The 24,732-nt window shown below is 45.1% G+C and overlaps 1 protein-coding gene across 3 annotated transcripts in view; it reads left to right on the top strand.

Annotated features, from left to right (window-relative positions):
* Nucleotides 1-3,882: 3,882 nt before the first annotated feature.
* The window catches only part of ALKBH3 (alkB homolog 3, alpha-ketoglutarate dependent dioxygenase), a 35,703-nt gene continuing 14,853 nt past the window's right edge, over nt 3,883-24,732 (top strand). The window contains exons 1-8 of one of the 3 annotated variants that reach the window (XM_066360525.1): nt 3,883-3,974; nt 5,646-5,819; nt 6,525-6,628; nt 8,240-8,274; nt 11,247-11,294; nt 12,880-12,983; nt 14,832-14,920; nt 22,715-22,924. In XM_066360525.1, the coding sequence (XP_066216622.1) occupies nt 5,714-5,819; nt 6,525-6,628; nt 8,240-8,274; nt 11,247-11,294; nt 12,880-12,983; nt 14,832-14,920; nt 22,715-22,924 (696 nt within the window). In that variant the 5' untranslated portion in view covers nt 3,883-3,974; nt 5,646-5,713. The other 2 variants (XM_066360528.1, XM_066360526.1) reach the window with 2 other exon arrangements.

The raw sequence follows: 24,732 nt of genomic DNA, 5'->3' as shown, positions 1-24,732 counted from the left end.
TAGGCTGTATATTTAATTTTCATTTTAGGTTTACAGGAAAATTGAGCAGAAAGTACACAGAATTCTTACATTCCCTAATGTATTATATTTCCACCAACCCTTCACTTTTGAAGTCATTGAAGAAAACCAGCTCTGAGGTCCCGGGAGAAGACTCCATATATCATTCCAGTGATAGTCCTCTGTTTCTCCTAATCTGGCTTTCATTCTGCCATGTATTTGCGGTGAGATGGTGACATCCTGTAGCATATGGTTCAGTTTACTCCTTTGTAAGTGGGACTAATATTTATATTACCTCCATCATGAGGTGGTTCTGAAAATTAGGTCAGTATGTAATTAGGACAGCACTTGGCATGCAAGACACTCTCAATAAATGTTAAAAAGTACTTTTATTTGCTATCATTTAGAAATAAGAAATGTGTAAATGTTGCCTTCTCTTTTTAGGGGTAACTATCAGAATAATTTTTGGCTTTCTGAACGCTATATACTTTAGAAACTTGACATAATTCCCTTTTCGCCATAAAGCCTTCATTGATGACTATCACCTCTAGTGATCTCTCCTGTCCCAGATTTTTGTCTACTGGCCACAATTTCACATCCAACTATACTGTTCTTTAATTACACCTCACATAGTTTACACTGTAATTCCTGGAAGATTTTATCTCTGGCAGCATCTGCAACCGTGCTGGGCACTGAACAGGAGGAGTTTCTGTCTGGAGTCTGGGGAACCATCCTCCCTCCTTCAGCGTTATTTAAAGTTGGCCAAGATTTGAAAGCCTCCACACATACACACTGAAGAATTGGCAGGTTCCTGTCCCTCCCTCCATCCTCAAGCTGTGAACTGCTAAGTCTTGGACAGTGAGAGATAGGCTGGGAATTTCTCTCTGCAACACCTTCACTGAGAGCTATTAGCATGACATGCCATTATTTTCCTTGGACTGGGTTTTCTCAGGAATTTAACAGCAGGTGCTCCACAAGTGGCACATGGTTGAAACAGGGAATGTTGGGCAAGTCTGGTGTGAAATTGGCAACTGAAAATAGGCTGCAGTGTGTGACACCCAGAATAATTTCTAAGAGCTACCAACACTTAAAATATTGATCAGCGTTGCCACCCTCGGGGTAACTGTTGAGTGAAAAAATGATCACCTAGGAAACAGGCAACTGGAAAAGGCAGAGAGAACTCTTGAAAGTTCTTGCAAAACGAAACCAGACACTGCCCAAGACCTGCTAACACAGACTCTTGATAGGGGGCCTGGAATCTTCAGCTTTTAAAAGTATTCCCTTAGTGACTCAGGAGTTGGTCTTCCAACCACGTTATGAGAAATGCTGGTTTCAGAGGAAAGGCAAGCCAACTGAATAAGCAAAACCTCCCAGGACTTTAGGAGGGTTGTCTCAGGTAAAGAAACAAGGGAGTAGCACTAGGGAAAATGGTCCAAATCAGAAGGAAAACAATTATTTACAGTTCAAGGCCAAACCTGGGGCCAGTCACTTGCTAGCCGTTGCTCCCAATCCCTGATATCATAATCATGCTATAATGTCAGCACTCAAATAGACGCTATATAGTAATTTGAACAGGAATAAAATAAAGAATTATTGACCATAATAGGGAATTACCTGCAGGGGAAAGGGAAACTCTAAATATTACAGAAACAGCAAGTAGAGGAAGCAGCCACTTAAAGGTGCCTCTAGGTTGGTCGACCTGTAGGCTGAGGCAGAACACAAAGGGAGGCACAAATCTGGACGCCCATTCACCTGTCAGAAAGTACAGACCTATGTTGTATCTTTCAAGTCATCTTCTCCAGGTGAGGGTGTCACAGGGTTTTCAAGCAAAGGACAATTAGTCTTCTAGACATAGATAGGCAAGCTACTTCCACTGCCAAGGGAGGCTCAGGGTGACCTGGGTATTAACAATTGTCACTTTTATCTGGGCCCAAGCAGATGTCTCTTTCAAGTTTTGGGATCCCATTCCTAACAAAATAATGCCTTAATTTCACAAGAGAAACTTAATAGGGCTGTTAATTCAGATACCATTGCAATTCAGCCCATATTGTTGCCAAACAGGACTGGCCATCATGCATTGAAGAGCCCGCTGAGAGTCACACGCTGGAATCAGTAAGGAGAGCCCTTTCCTCCTCTAATGTCCCTCCAGAAGCCTCTACTGATGATATACCAGGCCAAATAGGGAAGGAGAAATGTTCTAGTATTGCGAGCAGGGCAGTGAAGGACGGGTCTGGAGCTGAGAACCTGTGAGTAATAGTTGGCAATGCACCTCACCTTCATTCCCTCTCCACAGTCTCCACCACAACCCCTAAATAAAAACAAGTCCTGCAAATAGGAATGAGGAAACCTAGATTGCCAAGATGCATCAAGACAGTCTTTCTATTACTATATATTCGCATGTATCTAGGATGATCAACAATTTGCCCAGGATTGTCCTAGTCTTAGCACTTATAAAGTCCTGTCCCTCCATCCCAAACTAGAACAATTTGTCACCTTACATGTGTCCTAAAGGTTTTCAAATGTTCTGTGTATCAGAATCATCTTGGGCACTTGGTAAAAAAAAATAGGTGATTTTGTTAAAGATGCAGTTATTTTGGAACCAAGCAGGCTGTGTATTGATTTTTGAGAAGTGTTCTACTTGGAGAACACTACTTCTAGGGATTCCTCAATCCAGACCTCTTTGTTCCTGTTCCAAAACAATAACCCTTGAAAAAGAAAGAAGTTACACCCTTTGAAAGATACAGCCAAGGTTCCTGAGCCTGAAGCCCATGCTGGCAAATTACTAGTTGATGGGACTGGGCAGGGGGGGTGGTGGGTATAAAAATTGTAGTCTGGCCTTACTGCTTTTCTCTCCTTTCAGTTCTAGGATAAATCATTTTTCTTTCAATGTCACACAGTATAACAACAACAACAACAAAAATGGATACTGTGAAAAGTAGGTTTGATGGTAGTAACAATATAGGTACGTTGATGGGGTACAGAGCTTCCTGCAAGTAAGCAGTATATGAGGCTTATTTTAAAGACTTTTAGTGACTATGCTTTGATAGATCTTTAAGGATAACTTGCACAAAATAGTTAAGTCAGTGCTACTTTTGCTACTTTTGCACTATGAAATACATGGTTTAACATGACCACAGAAAACATGTTTCTCAAGAATTCAGATGAGGTGAAGACACTTTTAACATTTGAGTTTCTATTGTGCACCAGGCATCGAGCTCAATTATTTCAATGCACTATCTCATTTAATCCTCCCAACAGGAGTTTTGCCCATTTTATATAGAGAGGGAATGCTTGTTCTAGGTTATACATATAGTAAATGGTGGCGTCCGACACTTAGGTCTGTTCACTCCAGCGAAATTTGCTTAGCACCGGAGAGCCCTGAACAACAAGCAGTGGTCCCACGTCCTGTTGTAAGGGCCACTTTTTGAGGTAAGCACAGCCTGCAATGGGAACAGAGAGGAGGTGCATCTTAGATTCTCCATGGCTTTCAGAATAAAATTCAAATCCTTTTGCTTAGCACCTGGTTCCCGGACTCCCTCGCCCTTCCACTAGCTGGGCGGGAAAAGAGGCCAAGTCTCCAGTTGGCGGGGGAGAGGTGATAATCAGAGGGATCTAGGTTAGGAAGCGTGTCTTCATTCCCACCCTCGCCTTGTTCCGGATCCTCGTCCACCTAACTCTCCAACCCATTGCTCCTCTCCAACCCCGGCTCTTTCCTCGGCACCTTCTGCGACTCGGCACCTCCAAGAGCCGGGACCGCAGAGCTGCCCGGATTGCAGGAGATGGCACCGGAAGCAACAGCGGGGGTGGCTCGTGACGTCAGAGGAAGTGCCGGAGCTGCAGCGTATGATTGGGAGTTGCTGGAGTCGGTGCTGCACTCTTCGACTTCCCCCGAGCGCGGGCGGCGAGGCGGGTCCAGGCTGAGGGTTGCCTTCCAGAGCCGCTGGCCTTTGAACCTGCGCGTCCGGCTCTGTGGGCAGGTGCGGCTGGGTGCTTGGGGCTAGTGCTGTGGGGAACGCCCCTGAGGTCGCTTCGCAGGCGACCTTCGGGACCTTATCCCGAGCCTCCTGGAAGAGAAGGGTCTAAAATAGGGAAAGTTGCTAACCCTCGTTGGGGACCAGGCTCTTTCACGTGTGAGGGTCGCGTAATCTGCAATTCAGACGTGAAAGATAGTGTTTCCTTTTTACAGAGGAGGAAACCGAGGCCCCAAAAGGTGAAGTCATTTGCCGTAAGTCACGCAGCTGGGCAGTGACAGGTCCAGATTCAGAGCTGATCTCCCTGCTGCGGGGTTCTCAGTCTTTATATGGGTGAAGAACCCCGGGGTGCAGGGAGGGGTCCGTTAACCGTCCCTGGACGTGCACGGACTCGGTGGGTCTGGGGCCGGGCTCTGGAATCTATTTTCAACAGCTGTTCCCTGACACATAGTAACATATCGCTGCCCCGTGAACAGAACAAGAACAATATAGCTAATTGTCGTGTTAACTTTTTAAGGCCTCAATTGAGAGAAAATATCGAACGAGGGCTTGCTTTCTACCCGTTTTGTGAGACTGGAGAGTTGGTATTTGATTCTGCCATTAACTCTTTTGGTGCTGTCAGCAGCCTGTGTCATTCTCCCCACTTACTAAATGAGAGGAACTACATGCTTATTTCTAGCGAATTTGTTAAACATATAGATTTCTGGGCCCAGCCCAGCTCTACTGAATCAGAAGGTGTGTGGGTGGGGGCCTGGTAATTGGTAGGCTAAACGACCTATAAAATGAGCTTGTTACCGTTGAGAACCTGAGATGAGAAACTTTCTTAGATAGACCCATAAAGAAATGGATCATGGTTTTAAAACACATGACTTAAATCTCCGTGGTTTTTGTTTTGTTGTTTTGTTGCTCTTCACGCTCCTGGATTTGCTATGAACTAAAATTTTATTGGTAAAAATGTCAAATTAAATTACATTACTGAACTAAAATTTTATTGGTAAAAGTGTCAAATTAAATTACATTACTGAGATGGATTTTTCAACTATCTGAAGGCTATAACAATAAATTTTGAATGTTAATATATATACTAATGATTTCTTGAGTGACTTAGGTTGAGTCACTTAACCGTGTGGCCCTTAAACATAACCTGCTTATCACCATCTCCTACAATGCTTACTACACCTGTGTCCAACCTTTATCAGATCTTCTGAGACAGACCCTGGATGTTTTTAACAAGCTTCCAGGGAAGTTTGATGGAACCAGTGATAAGAGGATATGGAAATGTTCTTGGAAACTTAGCCTATTTCTCAGTTTCCATATATATGAGGTATTAGGTGTAGGGTTTTTTTTTTTTTGTTTTTTTTTTTATGTTCTGCTCTTGGGGACTAATAAGAGTAATGTGGTTTATTATCCTGGTTTTAGAATTTCTTAATATGCACTTTCTTGGAATGAAGTGAAAATACTATACTATAATAAGATTGCAAAAGGTAAATCTTAAAGGCAGCAGCCCCGAGGATTTAGCAGGCTCCTTGATTGTGGTGTGAGGACAACTGGATTTTATATTGAAGCCCTGATTGCTATTGAGCAATCTTTTACACCTGAAAGGATTATAATTACCCTTTAGTAGTACAAGTTTTCACAGCCCCAACTAAAAGCATCTTTATTTTTATTTCTAAACAGGTAACCATTGTGTCGTTCATACCAGGAATGAAATCTGAAAGCTAAGAGCAGAAGCCTTTTTGGTCAATATGGACGACAAAAGACAGCGGGCCCGAGTGCAGGGAGCCTGGGCTGGCTCTGGGAGGAGCCAGGCTGTTATGCAGCCAGGCCGGAACCGGCAGGGATCCTGTGCATGTGGGTGTGGACAACTCTCATCTTTGACTTATGTCCCTTTGGTTTATAATGGACTCCCATTTCAGTGTTAAAGAGTTATTTAATGGGGCTGGTATTTTTTCTGAATTGTTGATGGTAAGCTGAGGTTTGATCTTAGTGTTCCTCATCCCTATACACTCAAATCTTTCAGTGTGTATGTTGAGGTCTTCAATAGACTTTACTAATTAATTTATAGATATCACAGAGGTCATCTCTAAGTGGATTTTATTTTATTAAGTGAGAGGCGGGGAGGCAGTGAGACAGACTACCACATGCGCCCCAACAGAGATCCACCTGGAAAGCCCACTAGGGGGCGATGCTTTGCCCATCTGGGGTTGCTGCTGCTCTGTTGCTTGGCAGCTGAGCTGTTTTAGCACCTGAGGTGAGGCCATGGAGCTATCCTCAGCACCTGGGGCCAACTTACTTGAGCCATTCATTGAAGCCATGGCTGCAGGAGGGGGAGACGGAGAGAGAGAGACAGGGGAAGGGAAGGGATGGAGAAGCAGAAGGTCACTTCTCCTGTGTGCCCTGACCGGGAATCGATCCCAGGACTTCCACACAACGAGCCGACACTCTCCCACTGAGCCAATCGGCCAGGGCCCTCTAAGTGAACTTTATTAATCTTTTCTCAGTATAAGATATGAGAGCAGATTTCCCCAGGTTTGAGCCTGGTCTCTTTTGCTTCAGCTGCCACTGCTAAGATCCATCTCCAGCAGAGACCCGGTCAGACCTGGACAAACAAGGAGCAGCCTCTGTCAGACAGACAGTTTGTATTCAAAGAACCCGAGCAGGTAATTCTTGTTTCTCCTTCAACGGTAACACAGATTTGTTTATAAAAGTTATATTCACCTGGTAGACACTCAAATGGTGGCTGAATAAATTCACTAATAAAAGGAGAGTTAAAGGACTATAATAATGATGAAGTGTAGAGCGTCAATATCTTAGTGTGTCTGAAATTCTTTGTGTTCTGCCACCACGTTACGGGCATATGTAATTCCCAGTTTTTTGGTGCAGAGGTTATACCATGTTCAGAAGTTAGAAGTTATAGCGTGACTAGAACTTTCATTGGTTCTCTGAGCTCTGACAGCCCTAATGCCAGGCTGTCTTAAGTGCTCGAGTAGTAAAGGTCTCAGGGATTGGATTAAAATTTCAGCGACTACAATGCTTGTATTTTCACTTTCTTTTCTGTGGAGAAAAAGGTAAGAAACAGAGAAGACTCACTGTTAATAATATGTAAAAAAAAAAAAAGCAAAGGATCAGGCATCCCATTATAGCAGCAGTTATTAACCTCTTTTCATCTCATGGCACACATACACTAATTATTAAAATCCTGTGCCACACCAAAAAATATAGTTTTTCCTATCTGACCAAAAAATAGGTATAATTTCGAATAATTCACCAAAAAAAGAAAAAAAAGTACCTACCCTTTTTATTCCAAAGTGACTTTTTAAAGAATTAGGTGCCTGAACTTGTATATCAGGATTTCTGGTGCCAAGAATGAACCAAGCAGACATGACCAATAAGATGCAACTCTATGGCCTGACCAGGCAGTGGCGCAGTGGATAGAGCATCGGACTGGGATGTGGAAGACCCAGGTTCGAGACCCCGAGGTCACCAGCTTGAGTGTGGGCTCATCTGGTTTGAGCAAAAGCCCACCAGTTTGAACCCAAGGTCGCTGGCTCGAGCAAGGGGTTACTGGGTCTGCTGAAGGCCCGCGGTCAAGGCACATATGAGAAAGTAATCAATGAACAACTAAGGTGTTGCAACGCGCAATGAAAAACTAATGATTGATGCTTCTCATCTCTCTCCGTTCCTGTCTGTCTGTCCCTGTCTATCCTTCTCTCTGACTCACTCTCTGTCTCTCTAAAAACAAAAACCAAAACAAATAAACAACAACAAAAAAAGATGCAACTCTGTGATATGACCTATATATTTATGGTTCACAGGGCATTGTTTTTATTTAACAGTTTCGGGAAAAAGAGGTCAGTGCCCCGACTAAATAGTCAGGCATCGCATGTTTTAAAATTTCTTGTGGCACATCGGTTGAAAACCGCTGTACTATAGTAATGATTTTATGAATAATGATTAAAACCCCTTACTTCACATAATACCTTCTTTTAAAAACCTGGAAAGGTTTTTCCAGAGCTGCTGGCTGTCAGAAAAATGGATTAGTTCCAATTGCATCATCTTTTAACCCTCACTGGTAATGGTAAGGTAGGTTCACGAATAGTATATAGAAATAGGGGTTTCTGGTCGGATAGGACAAGCTTGGAGTAAAAAAAGGATGGTTTTAAACCTGATTTATTTTGGCCAGAAATGAGAGGATATGGCAGTCTGCAAGTCAGCCTCCCTGAGGATGAGGAACCAACCGTTCCAGAGTAAGACCTCCTGTTTCCTTGCAGGTGGTGCGCAGAGCCCCGGAGCCGCGAGTGATCGAGTAAGCACCTGCTGCGTCCTGGAGCCGCTGCCCTCGCTGCAGTGGGGAGCCCGGGGTCCGCTGCCTTCCTGGAGCCGCTGCCCTCGCTGCAGTGGGGAGCCCGGGGCCCAGCTGCCTTCCTGGAGCCGCTGCCCTTGCTGCAGTGGGAGCCCGGGGCCCAGCTGCCTTCCTGGAGCCGCTGCCCTCGCTGCAGTGGGGAGCCCGGGGTCCGCTGCCTTCCTGGAGCCGCTGCCCTCGCTGCAGTGGGGAGCCCGGGGTCCAGCTGCCTTCCTGGAGCCGCTGCCCTCGCTGCAGTGGGGAGCCCGGGGTCCAGCTGCCTTCCTGGAGCCGCTGCCCTCGCTGCAGTGGGGAGCCCGGGGTCCAGCTGCCTTCCTGGAGCCGCTGCCCTCGCTGCAGTGGGGAGCCCGGGGTCCAGCTGCCTTCCTGGAGCCGCTGCCCTCGCTGCAGTGGGGAGCCCGGGGTCCAGCTGCCTTCCTGGAGCCGCTGCCCTCGCTGCAGTGGGGAGCCCGGGGTCCAGCTGCCTTCCTGGAGCCGCTGCCCTCGCTGCAGTGGGGAGCCCGGGGTCCAGCTGCCTTCCTGGAGCCGCTGCCCTCGCTGCAGTGTGGAGCCCGGGATCTTTCCTTCACCGTTTTTTCCGTCTGGAAGAGATAGCATTCAATTAGTGTCTTAAGTTTAGGCTGGGATATTCCTATCTCAGATGTCTTTAAAGTTGGTCTTTTGAGAAGCCTTTCTGAATTTACTGATCGTGTGGAAAATGCAACAGGATATCTTTATGTTAAACTACTGACTGGTGTAGATTTCCTGACCCTGTTTCACTAATATATCTGCAGACAGTAAGCTAAAGTGTCATCTAGGTTAAGACTGAGGGGCATTCTTCCCAAGTCATTGAAACATGGCTCCTTGAGAAGCCTTTAGTTACCATTTTACTAACAATGCCTGTGGTGAAAGCTGCTAGAAATATAGATGACCTCACGGTCCACTTCTTAAAAACCACAAAACTGTGCCAGAGCAAGTAAATGATAGTAAACATTCCATTCCATTATATTAAACTGTGTCTAAAATGTTCTTTCCAAAAACTGTTGAGGCATGCATTGACGCCTCTTTTCCTCGTTTTCAGTTTATGTTTGATGCACATAAATTGTCAGTAGGAGGCATCTTTTTATTTTAGCAGCTTAGCAGCATGCTTATCTGATTGCTTGTGAGCAGTGTGTTAAGCTGTTTGGTTGTTAAAGGTTGACTTGTATATCTAGGAATATTTGAAATTAACCCAAATATCATCATACTTTCAGAAAGGGTATGTTGTTGTGGCTGTATCACTAGTTAGCTATGTAACCAGTGCCTAGGTAAGTTATTGCCTTCTTTCTAAACTTTAGTTTCCTTGTCTATAACATTATGGGTTTGGACTACTTAATCACTTAAAGCCCAATCTAGTGGCTCTAACATTATTTGATTGTTTTAAAATGCCAATGTGACATTGCCTTCGTTGGTGATAAAAAGAAGAAACAAAACTGTGAAACCTGTTACAAGGTACAGATGGGACATTCAGGCTGAAAAAATGGACAGTAATGAGTTTGCAAGTCAGGAGCAAAATGACAGAGCTCATTGCTACTTGACCCTAGGGTTTGTTAGTTTTGATTATCTAAAGTTAGCTATGCTATTTTTTTTTAATAACTAGAAATGTGGCTCCCATGTGAAGTAAGCCTGCTTCTGAGTAGGGCCCAAATAGATCACATTGTAACATTGTGTTCACACTCTGGGAAACCTTATCTGCAGTGCGTTCAGCAATGTGACAAATACTGGATATGGCAGTAGTTCTGCCTAAATTTGGCTCAGCGGGCTTGCACATCTACCTAAGAGCCAGTTCAGAGATCGTGAACTACTAACTCACACAGCAGAGGGTGGTGTGAAAACTGTTCCTTTCTCTTATCCTCTATGACTGATCTCTGTCCAGAGGATCCAACAGTTACCTTGGTAGAGGCACCTATCCAGTCAGGGGCGCTTCTCTTACACGGACCTCGCCGCCCTGCACATCTGCGGCAGTTTTGTGCGTTTGTGCATTTGATTAAATTCAGCTAGCTTTTATTGCTCGACTACTATGTGCTAGCACTGGGAAACAGAATGATAACTTATTTCTTGTTCCTCAGTAGCCCACAGTCTATAAATGAAAGAGATGTGTCATCCGGTAAATTGGAATCCTGTATGTGCTGAAACAGTAGATTTGTATGTAAGGTCTCGTGGTAGCACAGAGGATGAGATGTTAGCATTTGGGTGGATTGAAGGTCCGGAAGGTGATGCTGAGCTGAGATTTTGAAGGAAGAATTAGAACTTTCCACTGGACCAAAGCTGGGGTGGGCTGGTTTGGGGCGCTGGGTGGCGCGGAGGCATTGGCAGTGTGCAGAAGAGCACAGGATTAGAAACATGGTGTATTCAGGAGACTGCATGCAGTAATTGTTGCTGGAGGGTGATGAGTTGGTGGAGCTGTCAGGAGGTGCAGCTAGATCACCGGACCTCAAAGGCAGTGCTGGAAAGAAAGTTGGTGGGGAGCCTTTGAAGGGCTCCAGTGAGAGCAGCAGCCTCAGTAGACATGTATCTGAAAGCAACAGATGCTCAGAGCCCTTGCTCTCTGTTAAATGCGTCCCTCAATGGCACCCCTTGTGTGATAAGTCCTTGGACTATGTCAGCCTAAATTGTGAGTGAGGTGGAAGGGGGTAGGTCGGGATTTATTCATTACTGTCTTCGTGTCTGTGGGCTCGTGCCAGGACCCTGTTCTCAGTGCCGTTAGTGATGTGCTGCCACCCGGCCCCTTCTCGGTGGGAGAGGAGAACAGGTGGGCTGTGTCTGTCCCATAGTGCGCCCTCGCTAAATGACTGTGACGAGCCAGGGCTTCGGGAATGCCAGAGGGTGGCCCTTCCACTGGGGAGAGTGTATTGTTCTGTGTGATACTAAGAAGTCTATATTCTTTGTTTCTTTAGCAAAGAGGGTATATATGAAATCAGCCTGTCACCCACAGGCATATCTAGGTAAGTGACATTAGTCATTGTTTCAAAAACATTTGGAAAGCATCACCTTAATGCATGAATATACTAATTGTCACCATGAAATATGAGGCATTTAAAACAAATGTATCAGAGCTTACCTATCTAAATGCATTGCTTAGAAATTTCTATAATTAGTCCAGTGGCACTGTCTTCATTGTAACCCTTTTTGGAACCTCTCTTTTAAAGCAAGTTTAACAGTCACACAAGAAAGCCAGTTGCATTATTTTGGTCACATCTCGTTATTAGCCAGGTATGGCTTAAGGTGAGCTTTGGCTCTTTCAGAATATCATATGCATCTTCAAAGAGTAAAGTTCAAGAGAGTGGTCCAAGGTCTTTCAGAGCATTTCTTAAGAAGTCTCTCCAAAATGATTTTGAACTGACTTGCCCTGTTCAAATAAGTATGCATAAATGAGGGACAGAACCATCATTTGGATATTGTAATATGAATACAATCATAAATGATCATTTCCCCTACAATTGGCATAGTCTCAGAAGACTACTAATCGCAGACTACCAATTACTTTTCACAGTGACCCTATGAGGTGGATATTAACCGCATGTTACAGATAACAAAACCCAAGGTTCAGGGGTTAAGTTCCTGCCCAAGGTTCACAGCTCAGCGGTGCTAGAGCAATACTTGAGCCGTGTCTGTGGGCCTTGTGCATGCCTTTGTCCGTTGTGCTGTTGTCCCAACACAAAACGGTCTGTTCTGCATCCGAGTGAGGTGACACGGGTGGTGTCAGGCCCTGCTTGCTGGGGAGGTGTAGTAAGAAGGGAGGCAGCACCTAGACCAGGGGTCAGGAACCTATGGCTCGCGAGCCAGATGTGACTTTTTTGATGGCTGCATCTGGCTCGCAGACAAATCTTTAATAAAAAAAAAAATAACGTTAAAAATATAAAATATTGACTTGACCTGTGGTGGCGCAGTGGATAAAGCATTGACCTGGAATGCTGAGGTCACTGGTTCAAAACCCCGGGCTTGCCTGGTCAAGGCACATATGGGAGTTGATGCTTCCTGCTCCTTCCCCCTTCTCTCTCTCCTCTCTCTCTAAAAATGAAAAAATAAAAAATAAAACATTCTCATGCATTACAATCCATTCATTTCCTACCACTCATGTTCATGGTTGTAGGTAGCTGGAGCCAATCACAGCTGTCCTCCGGGACAACACGAAATTTTTATTGGATAATGCGTAATGTAAATGGGGCCTTGTATGGCTCTCACAGAATTACATTTTAAAATATGTGGCGTTCATGGCTCTCTCAGCCAAAAAGGTTCCCGACCCCTGACTTAGGTGAATTGACTGTTTGGTTGATAAGTCCCTTGCTAACTAAACTGGACGTGAAAACGTGACTAGAACCAGCTACATGCTGTGGTTGGTCAGAGCCGTATTTTCTTCATTCTGAATCAAAGCAGTTTATATGGTGGCACATGGGTCAGTGGTTTGTCTTGGTCCTTGTGTGGATGCTGGTGTCACAGACTCCTACCAACTGGGCTCAGACTCTGGTAAGAGTCCATAGCCCGTCTTTTCTGTGTCCTTTAGTTAATAACAGTTCTTTCTGCTTCAAGGGTGCGCTTGTATCCTGGCTTCGTTGACGTAAAGGAGGCCGACTGGGTGCTGGAACGGCTCCGTCAGGATGTTCCCTGGAAGCAGAGGACAGGCGTCAGAGAAGGTGAGCCGTCGCGAGACTGCGCTGGCTGCTGCCCGGCCTCCCCTTCTGGAGTGTTCTCTCTCCCATTGCCTCCACCGCAGCCCGTTTCAGCAGAGCTCAGAACCTCGCCCAGACCCCGAGGGTGGCCAGAGATGAGGCAGTCAGAGGGGACAGAAAAAAGGGCAGGTGGTACTCAGGGAGCACGGCAGGGGAAGGGGCTGGGAGTTCAGGGAGCCCGAGGAAGTCCGGGCGGCTGGGCTGTGGCTGACGACCGCCCTGCGTGTCCACTGCCTTTGTTACTTCAAACGGTGCCAGTTTTCCTTTCTTTTTTTTTTTTTTTCTTTGTATTTTTCCGAAGCTGGAAATGGGGAGGCAGTCAGACAGACTCCCGCATGCGCCCGACTGGGATCCACCTGGCATGCCCACCAGGGGGCGATGCTCTGCCCATCTGGGTCGTTGCTCTGTTGTGACCAGAGCCATTCTAGCGCCTGAGGCAGAGGCCATGGAGCCATCCTCAGTGCCCGGGCCAACTTTGCTCCAATGGAGCCTCGGCTGCGGGAGGTGAAGAGAGAGGAAGGAGAGGGGAAGGGGTGGAGAAGCAGATGGGTGCCTCTCCTGTGTGCCCTGGCCGGGAATCGAACCTGGGACTCCTGCACTCCTACCACTGAGCCAACCGGCCAGGGCGCCTGTTTTCCTTTCTTCACAGAAAAGTCCAGGCTTCCCTTTTATTTCTGGTTCTACTTGGCATACGTTTTTCCGCAATCCTTCTTACTGGCTCTTTAGCCTCTTTTGGTTTCATGGGAAGAGTGCAGTCTGCTGTGGCCTCAGCATCTGTCCTCTCCTGAGCTTGTAAAGATGACTGGACTGGGAACCTGCTCCCCTGCCATCCGCAGCAGCGGTGCCTGCTATACCAGAGGTGGCCACTGGGGGGCGCCTGTGCTCTAGCGTACCGTTCCTTTCTGGAACTTGGAGTGAATTTCAGTTTTCTGTAAAGAAAGAGGCAAAGTATACTGGCTTCATTTGTGACTCAGACAACAGAATAAGAGCCAGTTTTTTCTCCTAACTCTCAGAAGTTTCTATAGCAGGGCTTTTGGGGATAGGCTTTGCTTTGCTGACTTTTATTCAAAAGTAATTGTTAACTTTAAGCAAATTACTGTATTTTTCTAGTACTTGGTTTTCTAATTCGTAGAATGGAGGTAATGATAATACCTACCTCATAAGGTTATTTTGATAATTAATTGAGACTGCATGATAAGTACCTAACAGATCTCCTGGTACATAGCAGGCCTTCAGTGAATGTAGTGGGTGATACCAGTTGTGAGGGAAATAGCAGATTTGTGGATAAGTCCCTCGCTAACTAAACTGGACGTGAAAACGTGACTAGAACCAGCTACATGCTGTGGTTGGTCAGAGCCGTTTTTTCTTCATTCTGAATCAAAGCGGTTTATATGGTGGCACACGGGTCAGCGGTCTGTCTTGGTCCTTGTGTGGATGCCGGTGTCACAGATGCCTGCCAGCCGGGCTCAGACTCTGTATCCTGCTCTTAGACCCCCCTGCCTGGACTGTTATGCTACAGTATGACTCCTCCGGCTTGTGTCGAAACTGACGAAGTACAACAGCACTCACCTCAGGGCCTTTGCCCAGTTTCTGCCGACACATACCTTCTCGTCTTCTTCCTTTCAGCTCTTACGCATTCTCTTGAAATCCCGTGTCCTCTGTGCAGGTGGAGCCTTGGCTCAAGGCCCGTCCCTGCTCTGCCTTCGTGTTTCTCACAGTGTTTGCACGCTGCGAGGCGTGGTGGCTGGCACTCAGTAGGTACACCTCACGTGGCATTGAACCATTTCAAAGGCCCTGTATTTTCTTTCTTAGATGTAACTTACCAGCAACCAAGACTCACAGCATGGTATGGAGAACTTCCTTACACTTACTCCAGAGTCACTATGGAACCAAATCCTCACGTATGTTGGAACATTGTTGTTGTATTATATGGTTGTATAGACTATATACCATAAATGTAGGGAACTTTAAAATAACAGTAAAACACCTGGCAGAGCTGCATGATGGGCCCCAGTTCAGAAAATCCCCTGGGTTCAGACTGAGTCTTTGTGCTCACCATGAGAAAAAACGGGAACTAAAGTAGACGACTCAGACTCCAGGACCTCAGGAAAGTGAGCCGTTTCTTCTGCTAGTCTCCCCTCCCCCAGCTCCTCCGCTGTAGACCTTCCGTGTACACCCTGGTGCTCATTTACTGGTCCCTCCGACTGGCCAGTGAGGTCAGAGTGTCTCTTCATTTCTCAAGCTCTTTCGCCACTGTGGGAGAAAATCGGTGTTTTTCTCGTTGACTGGGTCTTTCTTCCATGGCTGTACTTGTTAGACTTTCAACTTATCATTGCTTTGGCTTGTTATTCTGATTTTGTTTTTAAAATTTTCCATGACAGTAGTCAAAGAGATTCTAGTCTATAAATTAAGCTTGTCTAAAGGATGGAGTTAAGATCCAAGAAATAGTTCCCTGTTTAGTCCCTGGAATCGTGCCTTTGGCAAATGATGTTACACTTTATGGAAAGAGACTTTGAAGAAAATGGAGTTTTGCTTACGGCATTAGGATAAACAGAAATGTGACATGACATATTTCAGAGCTTCTAATAATTGATAATCATAAACTAGCACTTTACTGAAGTGTCCATGGATAAAATATCGCCACGGCTGGGGGAGTACATGGCTTTCTTACGTTAGGAGGTGGCTCTGTGCCTCTGTGCTTTGTTTTGTAGGGCTGCATTTAGAATGTGATCCAGGGAAGTGTTGAGACCTTCAAATCTGAGGTTGATTTGGAAACATGAAGAGAATTGAATTCGGCCAATCCAATATAGACTGCTGGCCACGTTTCTGTCAGAATTGATATATCTTTTGTCATAGCAGAGAAGTTGAGGATTAAACAGGCTGTGGGGAAGAAGTTCTTTCTCATTTGTTCTAGTTAATCTTTTAGAAAAGGATTTTCAACCTTAGTTTTACTGATTGGGGGATGGATAATTCTTTGTGGTTGGATTGTCCTGTGCATTGTAGGGTGTTTAGCAATGAGTTAATCTGGCTTCTACCCACTAGATATCCAAAGCATCCCTCACCAAGTCATGACATCCAAAAATTACTCCAGACATTACCAAACATCTGCCAAGGGGCAAATTGCCTCTGGCTAAGGAACACTTCTTTACAATAAACATAAGGCACATAGAGCTGCTGAATAGAGTGGCCTTTTATGCATGAAGGACGTAACAACTCTTAAAGAGAATTTCCTTTAATGACAATCCATTTTCTATAACGTGAGCAATACGTGTTTATTATTGAAAGTTTAGAAACTGCATAGAGCATGAAGAACACTAAACTTTTGGATGATTATTCTACCTGATAGTTTGGTTCCAGTCTTTTCGGTTTATTTTAGGCAAATATATGTAGAGAATAAAATAAAATATGTATATTACATTTCTTTTTTTTTAATTTGTTTTATTTTCCAGTTACAGTTTACTTTCAGTTTTATTCTTTTGTTTCAGGTGTACAGCATAGCGGTTAGACAATCATATACATCACAGAGATATACTTTAACATTTCAAGTGCCCGCCTGGTACCATATGTAGTTACTACAGTATTACTGGCTGTACACCCTGCTGTACCCTGCGTCCCCGGGACTCTTTGTGACTGCAGTTTGCAGGTCTCAGTCCCTTCACCTTTTCACCCAGTCCCCAAACCTTTTCTCTGCCAACCAGCAGTCTGTTCTCTGTATCTGTGAGTCTGTTTCTATCTTATTTGTTGTTTCTATTTTTCTTTAGAGCCCACATAAAAGTGGAATCATATGGTTTTTGTCTGTCTTTCACTGAGCACATACCCTCTAGGTCCCTCCATGCTGTCACAAATGGTAAGATTTCCTTCTTGTTTATGGCCAAATAATATTCCATTATATATAGATATGCGCCAGCACTTTATTACCCACTTGTCTGTTGATGGGCACTGCGCTGCTTCCAGATCTTGGCTATTATAAACAATGCTGCAGTGAACATAGGGGCATATATATTCTTTTGAATCAGTGTTTCGGATTTGTTTGGATATGTTCTCAGAAGTGGAATCCCTGGGTCATAAGACAATTCCATTCTTACGTTTTTGAGGTAACTGCGTCCTGCCTTCCACGGTGGCTGCACCAGTGCATTTCCATCAATAGTGCAAGGGTCCCCTTCTCTCCGCATCCTGGAGAAAACAGTTGTCGTTGTGGATTTACTGATGACAGCCATTGTGACGGATGTGAGGTGATATCTCAGTATGGGTTATTTTAATGTTGATTTTGGAGAGAGGGAGCAGGAACATGTCCCTGTATGTGCCCTGACCAGGGATTGAACCGGTGACCTCTGCACTTCTGGATGCTCTAACCAACCACGCTGTCCAGCCTGGGCTCATTGTGGTTTTAATCTGCATTTCTTTGATAATAGGTTGAGCATCTTTTTTTCTGTCTATTGACCATCTCTGTGTCTTTGTTGGAGAAGTTCTATTCAGGTCTTCTGCCCATTTTTTAATTGGATTTTTTTGGTGTGGAGTTATATGAGCTCTTTATAAATTTTAGATATTAACATCTTATCAGATATATTATTGGCAAGTATTTTTCTCCATTCAGTAAATTGTCTTTTTGTTTTGTTGATGGGTTCCTTTGCTTTGCAAAACTTTTTAATTTGATGTAGTCCCATTTGTTTAGTTTTTTGTTGTTGATTTGAACCAAATCAAAAGATATGTCCCTTTCTCAAATTTTTAAAGAGGAAGTCATTAATGTGTGTGTGTTGGGGATAATTGTTTAATTATTTTTTAATTTTTTCATTGATTTGAAAGAGGGAGGAGAGTAGGAGAAAGAGAGAGAGAGAGAAGCATTAGCTCGTTCCATTTAGTTTTGCACTTCCTGGTTGTTTCTCATACATACCCTGACCTGGGACCCAACCTGGGACCTCAGCGTGCTGGGACAGTGCTCTAGCCAGTGAGCCACCTGGCCGGAGTCTGTTTAACTTTAAAATGATTATCTCAGGCTTAATATCCCATAGCACAGGAGCAAGCAGATTCAGTAATAAATTATTTAATTTCTTTTAGTCTTTGTTTAAACTAAATCTTGTATGAACCCACTATGTGAAAACAGAAGAGTGCCTCGCCCGGCTGGGAGTCGCACCAGCCTGACCTTCCCTTTCTCCTGTGGTAATCCCAGAGGCCCTGCTGCGGTACCCGGTACTCTACAGAACACTGTTTGAAATCCACTGAATGGGGCCTTTTACTTCTGTGATTCCTGTTTTCTCAGACTTTCCCTCAGATGTCTTTTAAGGATAGAATGTCTTCACTGAACAGTGAGATGACGCTGAATTTTAATTTAGACTTGCAGTTCTGAGGGATCTGTATATAGCATATTGGTTGGAGAGTCTAAATTAATCCTCGAGTTCATTATCCCCTTTTCCCTCCTTTTCTCCATACTTCACCACCAAAAATAACCAAGAAAAAATATATAGCCACTTAGAGACGTAATGCAAACTTGCTGTTATCACAGTGCTCAGTCCTTAAGCAAGTCAGGGAAGTGCTAATTAGTTTCTCAGTCACATTGCAGAAAAGCTATGTTTCTCCTTTACTTTCTTGTTTTTCTTGTTGAGTATAATTCTAGCATCTGATCTTACCTCCATGAAGTTAACCTTAAAGCCATAAAATAAATAGGAAATCCAGCTTGCTAACATTACGGAATTTCACTTTGAAAGTTATTCTCTTGAACATAGGTTAGTTTAATAATATTTGTTTTAGTGACCTAAGTTGTGTTTGTTTATATCGCTATTTATTTTTTTAAATTCTCTGGTTAGACTGTAGTATTCATAACTAGGAATTCCCGGTTTTACCCTGGTTTCCTTCCACACAAAGCTGAATGATTCCTGCATGTGATTTTACCTGCCGGTGTCCAGGGGATATACTTAATGATAACACTGTGCTTTTCTTTGCTGAAGATACATTCCTTTACTATCAGACCTAGAACATGGACTTTGAAGGGTTTGCTAATGTATCAGTTCTTAAAGTACAATCTGTGGACCCTGGAGGGGGGCACGGGATCCTTTTTGAAAGTCCACAAGGTCAAACTTTCTATAATAATACTAAGACTGGATGACATTTTTACTGTGTTGAATTTGCACTGATGGTGGATAAAAAGTAATGGTGGATACAACTTCGTTTGACCCAGGGATTGTCATCCAGCTGGACTAGTCACCATTGTGTTCCTCACATTTGTGCACTTCCAGTTTAGAAAAAAGGCTAGTTTCCTTTAAGAACATCCCTCAGTGAAGCGGTGAACATTAATTTCATTAACTCCCAGTCTTTTAGTGCATGTCTTTAATAGTCTGAGGAAATGGAAAGTACGTATTAAAACACTTCTGCTTTGAGCCAAGTATGATGGTTGTCAAGAAAAAACATGTGTGATTGTGTAAGCTGTGAGCTGGACTGGCTGCTTTTTCCTAGACCAATTTTCCTCGGAAGAACAGCTGGCCGAACCAGCTAGGGTTATTCAGACTTGCATGTTTGGCAGACATATTCTTGTAAATGAATGAAGTGTCACTTCAAGGAAAACAATGAACAGGATTTATTACTAATATAAAGGTTGAGTTTTCAAGCAAATGTTAGAATTTTGGAAAAACTCATAACTGCCACCTTGAGCCTGACCTCTTCCCATTATTTTGCCTTTTCTGGTGAGATCCATGCTAATATTAATGTCTGTGATTTTAAAAATATTCTATGGGCCCTGGCCAGTTGGCTCAGTGGTAGAGCGTTGGCCTGGTGTGCAGTAGTCCCGGGTTCGACTCCCGGCCAGGGCACACAGGAGAAGCGCCCATTTGCTTCTCCACCCCTCCCCCTCTCCTTCCTCTCTGTCTCTTTCTTCCCCTCCCGCAGCCAAGGCTCCATTGGAGCAGAGATGGCCCGGGCGCTGGGGATGGCTCCTTGGCCTCTGCCTCAGGCGCTGGAGTGGCTCTGGTCGCAACAGAGCGATGCCCCAGATGGGCGTGCTGGTGGATCCCGGTCGGGCGCATGCGGGAGTCTGTCTGACTGCCTCCCCGTTTCCAACTTCAGAAAAATACAAAAATAAAAATAAAAAATTCTATGATGAAATGTATCAACAGTTAGCAGATCTGCATAACTCAGTGAACTAATATTTTCCAGATGACCAATGCTTGATGTTACAGAATCATACAGGATTAAAAGATCCGTTCAAAATGTAAGAATGACCAGTGGATTTAAATATAACAGTCTGAAAAGTTTGTTCATACAGTGTCGACTCCACATCGCAGCCAACCTTTAAGGAATCAGTACTTAATGAGTTTGGGTGTAATGTCAAAGACTACCTGTAATTATTTGAAAAGGCTAACTCCTCTCTTTTTTAACTACATATCTTTGTGAAGGCACTTTTTTATACAGAGTTCAACAAAAACAGCATACTGTAAGAAATTGAATGCAGAAGCAGGTATAACAGCCAACTGTCTTCACTTAAGCCAGACATTAAAGAGATTTGCAAAGCAGTGCTGCTCTTGTCATCCATTTTTTGTATTAGAAAATATAGTTATTTTTTATAAAATAATAATTTGTTGGCATGTAATTGCTTTTTTATGTAAATTAACCAATCACAAAACTTTTTCAGTGGGTTAACCAATAATAAAATTTTTATTTTTATTTTTTTGTATTTTTTTGAAGTTAAAAGTGGGGAGGCAATCAGACTCCTGCATACGCCCTACTGGGATCCACCCAACATGCCCACCAGGGAATGATGCTCTGCCCATCTGGGGTGTTGCTCCATTGCGGTCAGAGCCATTCTAGCGCCTGAGGCAGAGGCCATGGAGCCATCCTCAGCACCTGGGCCAACTTTGCTTCAATGGAGCCTTGGCTGGGGGAGGGGAAGAGAGAGACAGAGAGGAAGGAGAGGGGGAGGGGTGGAGAAGCAGATGGGCGCTTCTCCTGTGTGCCCTGGCCGGGAATCGAACCCGGGACTCCTGCACGCCAGGCCAACGCTCTACCACTGAGCCAATTGGCCAGGGCCCAGTTTTAATTTTTAATATAGTAAATATCATGGCTGTAACTCATACAAACAGAAGTTCTGTGGGGTCCTCATAGGTTTTGATAACTGTAAAGTTTAAGAACCACTCTCCTAAAGGAAGCTCTTGAGATTTCTTGGAGAAAAGACAGAATTCTAACAAGAATCAATACAAGTTATGCTGCTTTTAGCTCCAAAGTGCACCCTAAGGTGTGGAGGCCTTAGCTTACTGTAGTATAGACAGTGGTTTCTGAAGTATAAACCACCTAAAGGACGTGCTCAGGAGGCAGGGCTGTGGGTCTGTTTAAATCTTCTGTCGTTCACGGACCATACACTTATCCAGGCCATGTCATGATTCCATTTGTAGAAGAATATTTTTTCCTATCAGGTTATGTTTTTAGGAAGCTACCCACTCTAGAAGTATTAAATATCTTTTTTCTTTTTTTTAATTTTTTTTCTGAAGTTGGAAATGGAGAGGCAGTCAGACAGACTCCGCATGCGCCCAACCGGGATCCACCTGGCATGCCAACCAGGGGGCGATGCTCTGCCCATCTGGGGCGTCGCTCTGTTGTGACCAGAGCCATTCTAGCACCTGACGCAGAGGCCACAGAGCCATCCTCAGTGCCCGGGCCAGCTTTGCTCCAATGGAGCCTTGGCTGCGGGAGGGGAAGAGAGAGACAGAGAGGAAGGAGAGGGGGAGGGGTGGAGAAGCAGATGGGCGCTTCTCCTGTGTGCCCTGGCTGGGAATCGAACCTGGGACTCCTGCACACCAGGCCGACGCTCTACCACTCAGCCAACCGGCCAGGGCCTTAAATATCTTTTTTTTAAAGCAATGCTGCCATTCACAATGAAATAGGAATAGAATGAACAGAAGGCCACCCAGCAAGGAAGTTGTTTTACACCTTGACTTTAGTCTGTGTTTGCTAACTGCCCGACGACCCGCCAGTGCTGGTGGTAAGCCACACTCACTGCTCTGCTTACCACCTTAGTGACTTACCATGGTGACAGCCCAAAGACGGTGACAGTTGCTTCTTTTGAGGGTCACATATTTAACATGGAAAGAATGAGATGGGTAGACAGGCCTGGTCCCCACTACATTGTTACACTAAATTTAGTACCTTAATAAAATTGCAGGGGTCAGCTTCCTTCAAAACAGAAGTAATGGGCGGAATTAAACTACTCTTCTTGCTTCTGTTTATTGCATCCGAGTGGTTTGCTTATTTCTTCTGTTTCTTTTTTTTTGTATTTTTCTGAAGTTGGAAACGGGAGGCAGTCTGACAGACTCACGCATGTGCCCGACCAGGATCCACCCAGCATGCCCACCAGGGGGCGATGCTCTGCCCATATGGGGTGTTGCTCTGTTGCAACCAGAGGCATTCTAGCGCCTGGGGTAGAGGCCATAGAGCCATCCTCAGCGCCCGGGCCAACTTTGCTCCAGTGGAGCCTTGGCTGCGGGAGGAGAAGAGAGAGACAGAGAGAAAGGAGAGGGGGAGGGGTGGAGAAGCAGATGGGCGCTTCTCCTGTGTGCCCTAGCTGGGAATCGAACCCGGGACTTCTGCACACCAGGCTGACGCTCTACTACTGAGCCATCCGGCCAGGGCCACTTCTGTTTCTAATGTGACTGATTTTGCACTTTTTCTGTTTTCCACCTGTGTCTCTGCCCGTTTTCCTGGCCCGCTGAGCGCAGTGGCACCCTGTGCTGCGCACACTGAAGAGCCGCATTGAGGAGAACACCGGCCACACCTTCAACTCCTTGCTCTGCAACCTTTACCGACACGAGAAGGACAGTGTGGACTGGCATAGCGACGACGAGCCCTCGCTGGGGAGGTGCCCTGTCATCGCTTCGCTCAGTTTCGGTGCCACACGCACTTTTGAGATGAGGAAGAAGCCCCCACCAGTGAGTAGTCTTCTTCTTTTTTTTTTTTTTTTTTTTACAGAGACAGAGAAAGAGTCAGAGAGAGGGATAAATAGGGACAGACAGACAGGAACGGAGAGATGAGAAGCATTAATCATTAGATTTTCGTTGCGCATCGTGACACCTTAGTTCATTGATTGCTTTCTCATATGTGCCTTGACCGCGGGCCTTCAGCAGACCGAGTAACCCCTTGCTCGAGCCAGCAACCTTGGGTCCAAGCTGGTGAGCTTTTGCTCAAACTAGATGAGCCTGCGCTCAAGCTGGCGACCTTGGGGTCTCGAACCTGGGTCCTCAGCATCCCAGTCCAACGCTCTATCCACTGCGCCACCGCCTGGTCAGGCTTCCTTTTTTTTTAATGTTCTTCCTGCTTCCTGTTACTCTGACCAGAGGAGAGCTCCGAGTTTTAGATTTCGAGGGTACATGATTTGTTGATGAAACATTTTGACATGATGCTTACCCCATGGTTAACTTTTGACTTCCAGAGTGCCCATTCAGTCATTTCCTCATCTAACAGACCCTGCCTGCCAGGTGCCAGCTGCTGGGGGCTCATTGCCACTGCTGGAAAGGACGGACACAGTCCCTGTCCTCATGCAGACAGATATTACTAGTTATTCAGATAATTACAGTGATAATAAAGGCTGTACAGGAGCACTTTGAAAGAGATGGCTCAGGCTAGTGGGGGAAGAAGGGACAGGAAGGAGGCTCGAGGAAGAACAGCGAAGCACACGTTCTTCATGGCACGGCTGCCGCCCCGTGACAGAGCGTCACGCAGCTTTGTGGCCTTCTGCCTTCTGAGATGCTGGTGGGTCTGATTCTTTCAGAGAGGAGACTCGAACCAGATTATCAGACGTGGTCTGTCCAAGAGAGGCAGAGACTAAACTGACTGTAATAACTTCACTCTTCCTTGTCAGCTCTTACATACACCACATGACATTTTTCAAATCAAAAAGTATAGAACCTTATGACTCCAGTAGATAGAAAGAGAGTAGGAACTCTAAGAAAAGAGCAAATCTCTACCAAATTATATTATTTCCAGAGTTTGTGCCTTTTTCTAACCAGGTTCCCAATCATTCATTTTATAATATTAAACGAGACCCAGTCAGTATAGGACTGCAGGGCTATGTCTTGACTATGACTTAATCCAGACCTCATCATTATTATTAGTGAGGCAGTCTCATGTCTGTTCTTCATCAGATATACTTCTCTGAGGATGCACTTAATGGACTGAACTGTTTTCCTGACATGCATTTGAGTTTCCAAGCACAGTATTTTGAAGCCTGATGTGTTATTTGGCATTTATGCTATTGAGCACTGTTCATTGGTACACTTTCCATTCATTTAGGTTTTCTTTGCTTTGTTTACGTAGAAACTTTGAGCTGTTTAGCAGGGGATTTTCACTTACTGTTGAGTTACTGAGTGCAGCTGCTCCCTGCGCACCTTGAGCAGCCTTTGCAGTGTCCTTGGCAATCAGCCTTCCCCAGGCCAGGGAACGGCCCTCGAGAAGCAGTCTGCCCTACCCTCACCGTGCTCCCCTTAAGTCTGGTTAAATCCCAGGTTCACGCATGTGGAGAAGTCGGCCTGCCGTTAGAAAGACCCCTGTTGTGTGAATCACAGAGAAACACCATGTCTCATTTTTAAATTCACATTGTCTTCCCAAGCCAGACATGTGGAGCACCAGCTGTTTGCTAGGTGTGGTCCTGGGAGCTGAAACTGCAACAGTGCGTAGATGCTGTCGTCGGCCCCTGCGGGAGCTCGTGGTCTGGCGCACGGGGCGCTGGTGCTGTTCCGCC

Source organism: Saccopteryx leptura, chromosome 1, assembly GCF_036850995.1.
Source record: "Saccopteryx leptura isolate mSacLep1 chromosome 1, mSacLep1_pri_phased_curated, whole genome shotgun sequence".
NCBI classification, from domain to species: Eukaryota; Metazoa; Chordata; class Mammalia; order Chiroptera; family Emballonuridae; genus Saccopteryx; species Saccopteryx leptura.
The sequence above is the reverse complement of the archived record's forward strand: the minus strand, read 5'-3'. Positions and strand labels throughout refer to the sequence as shown.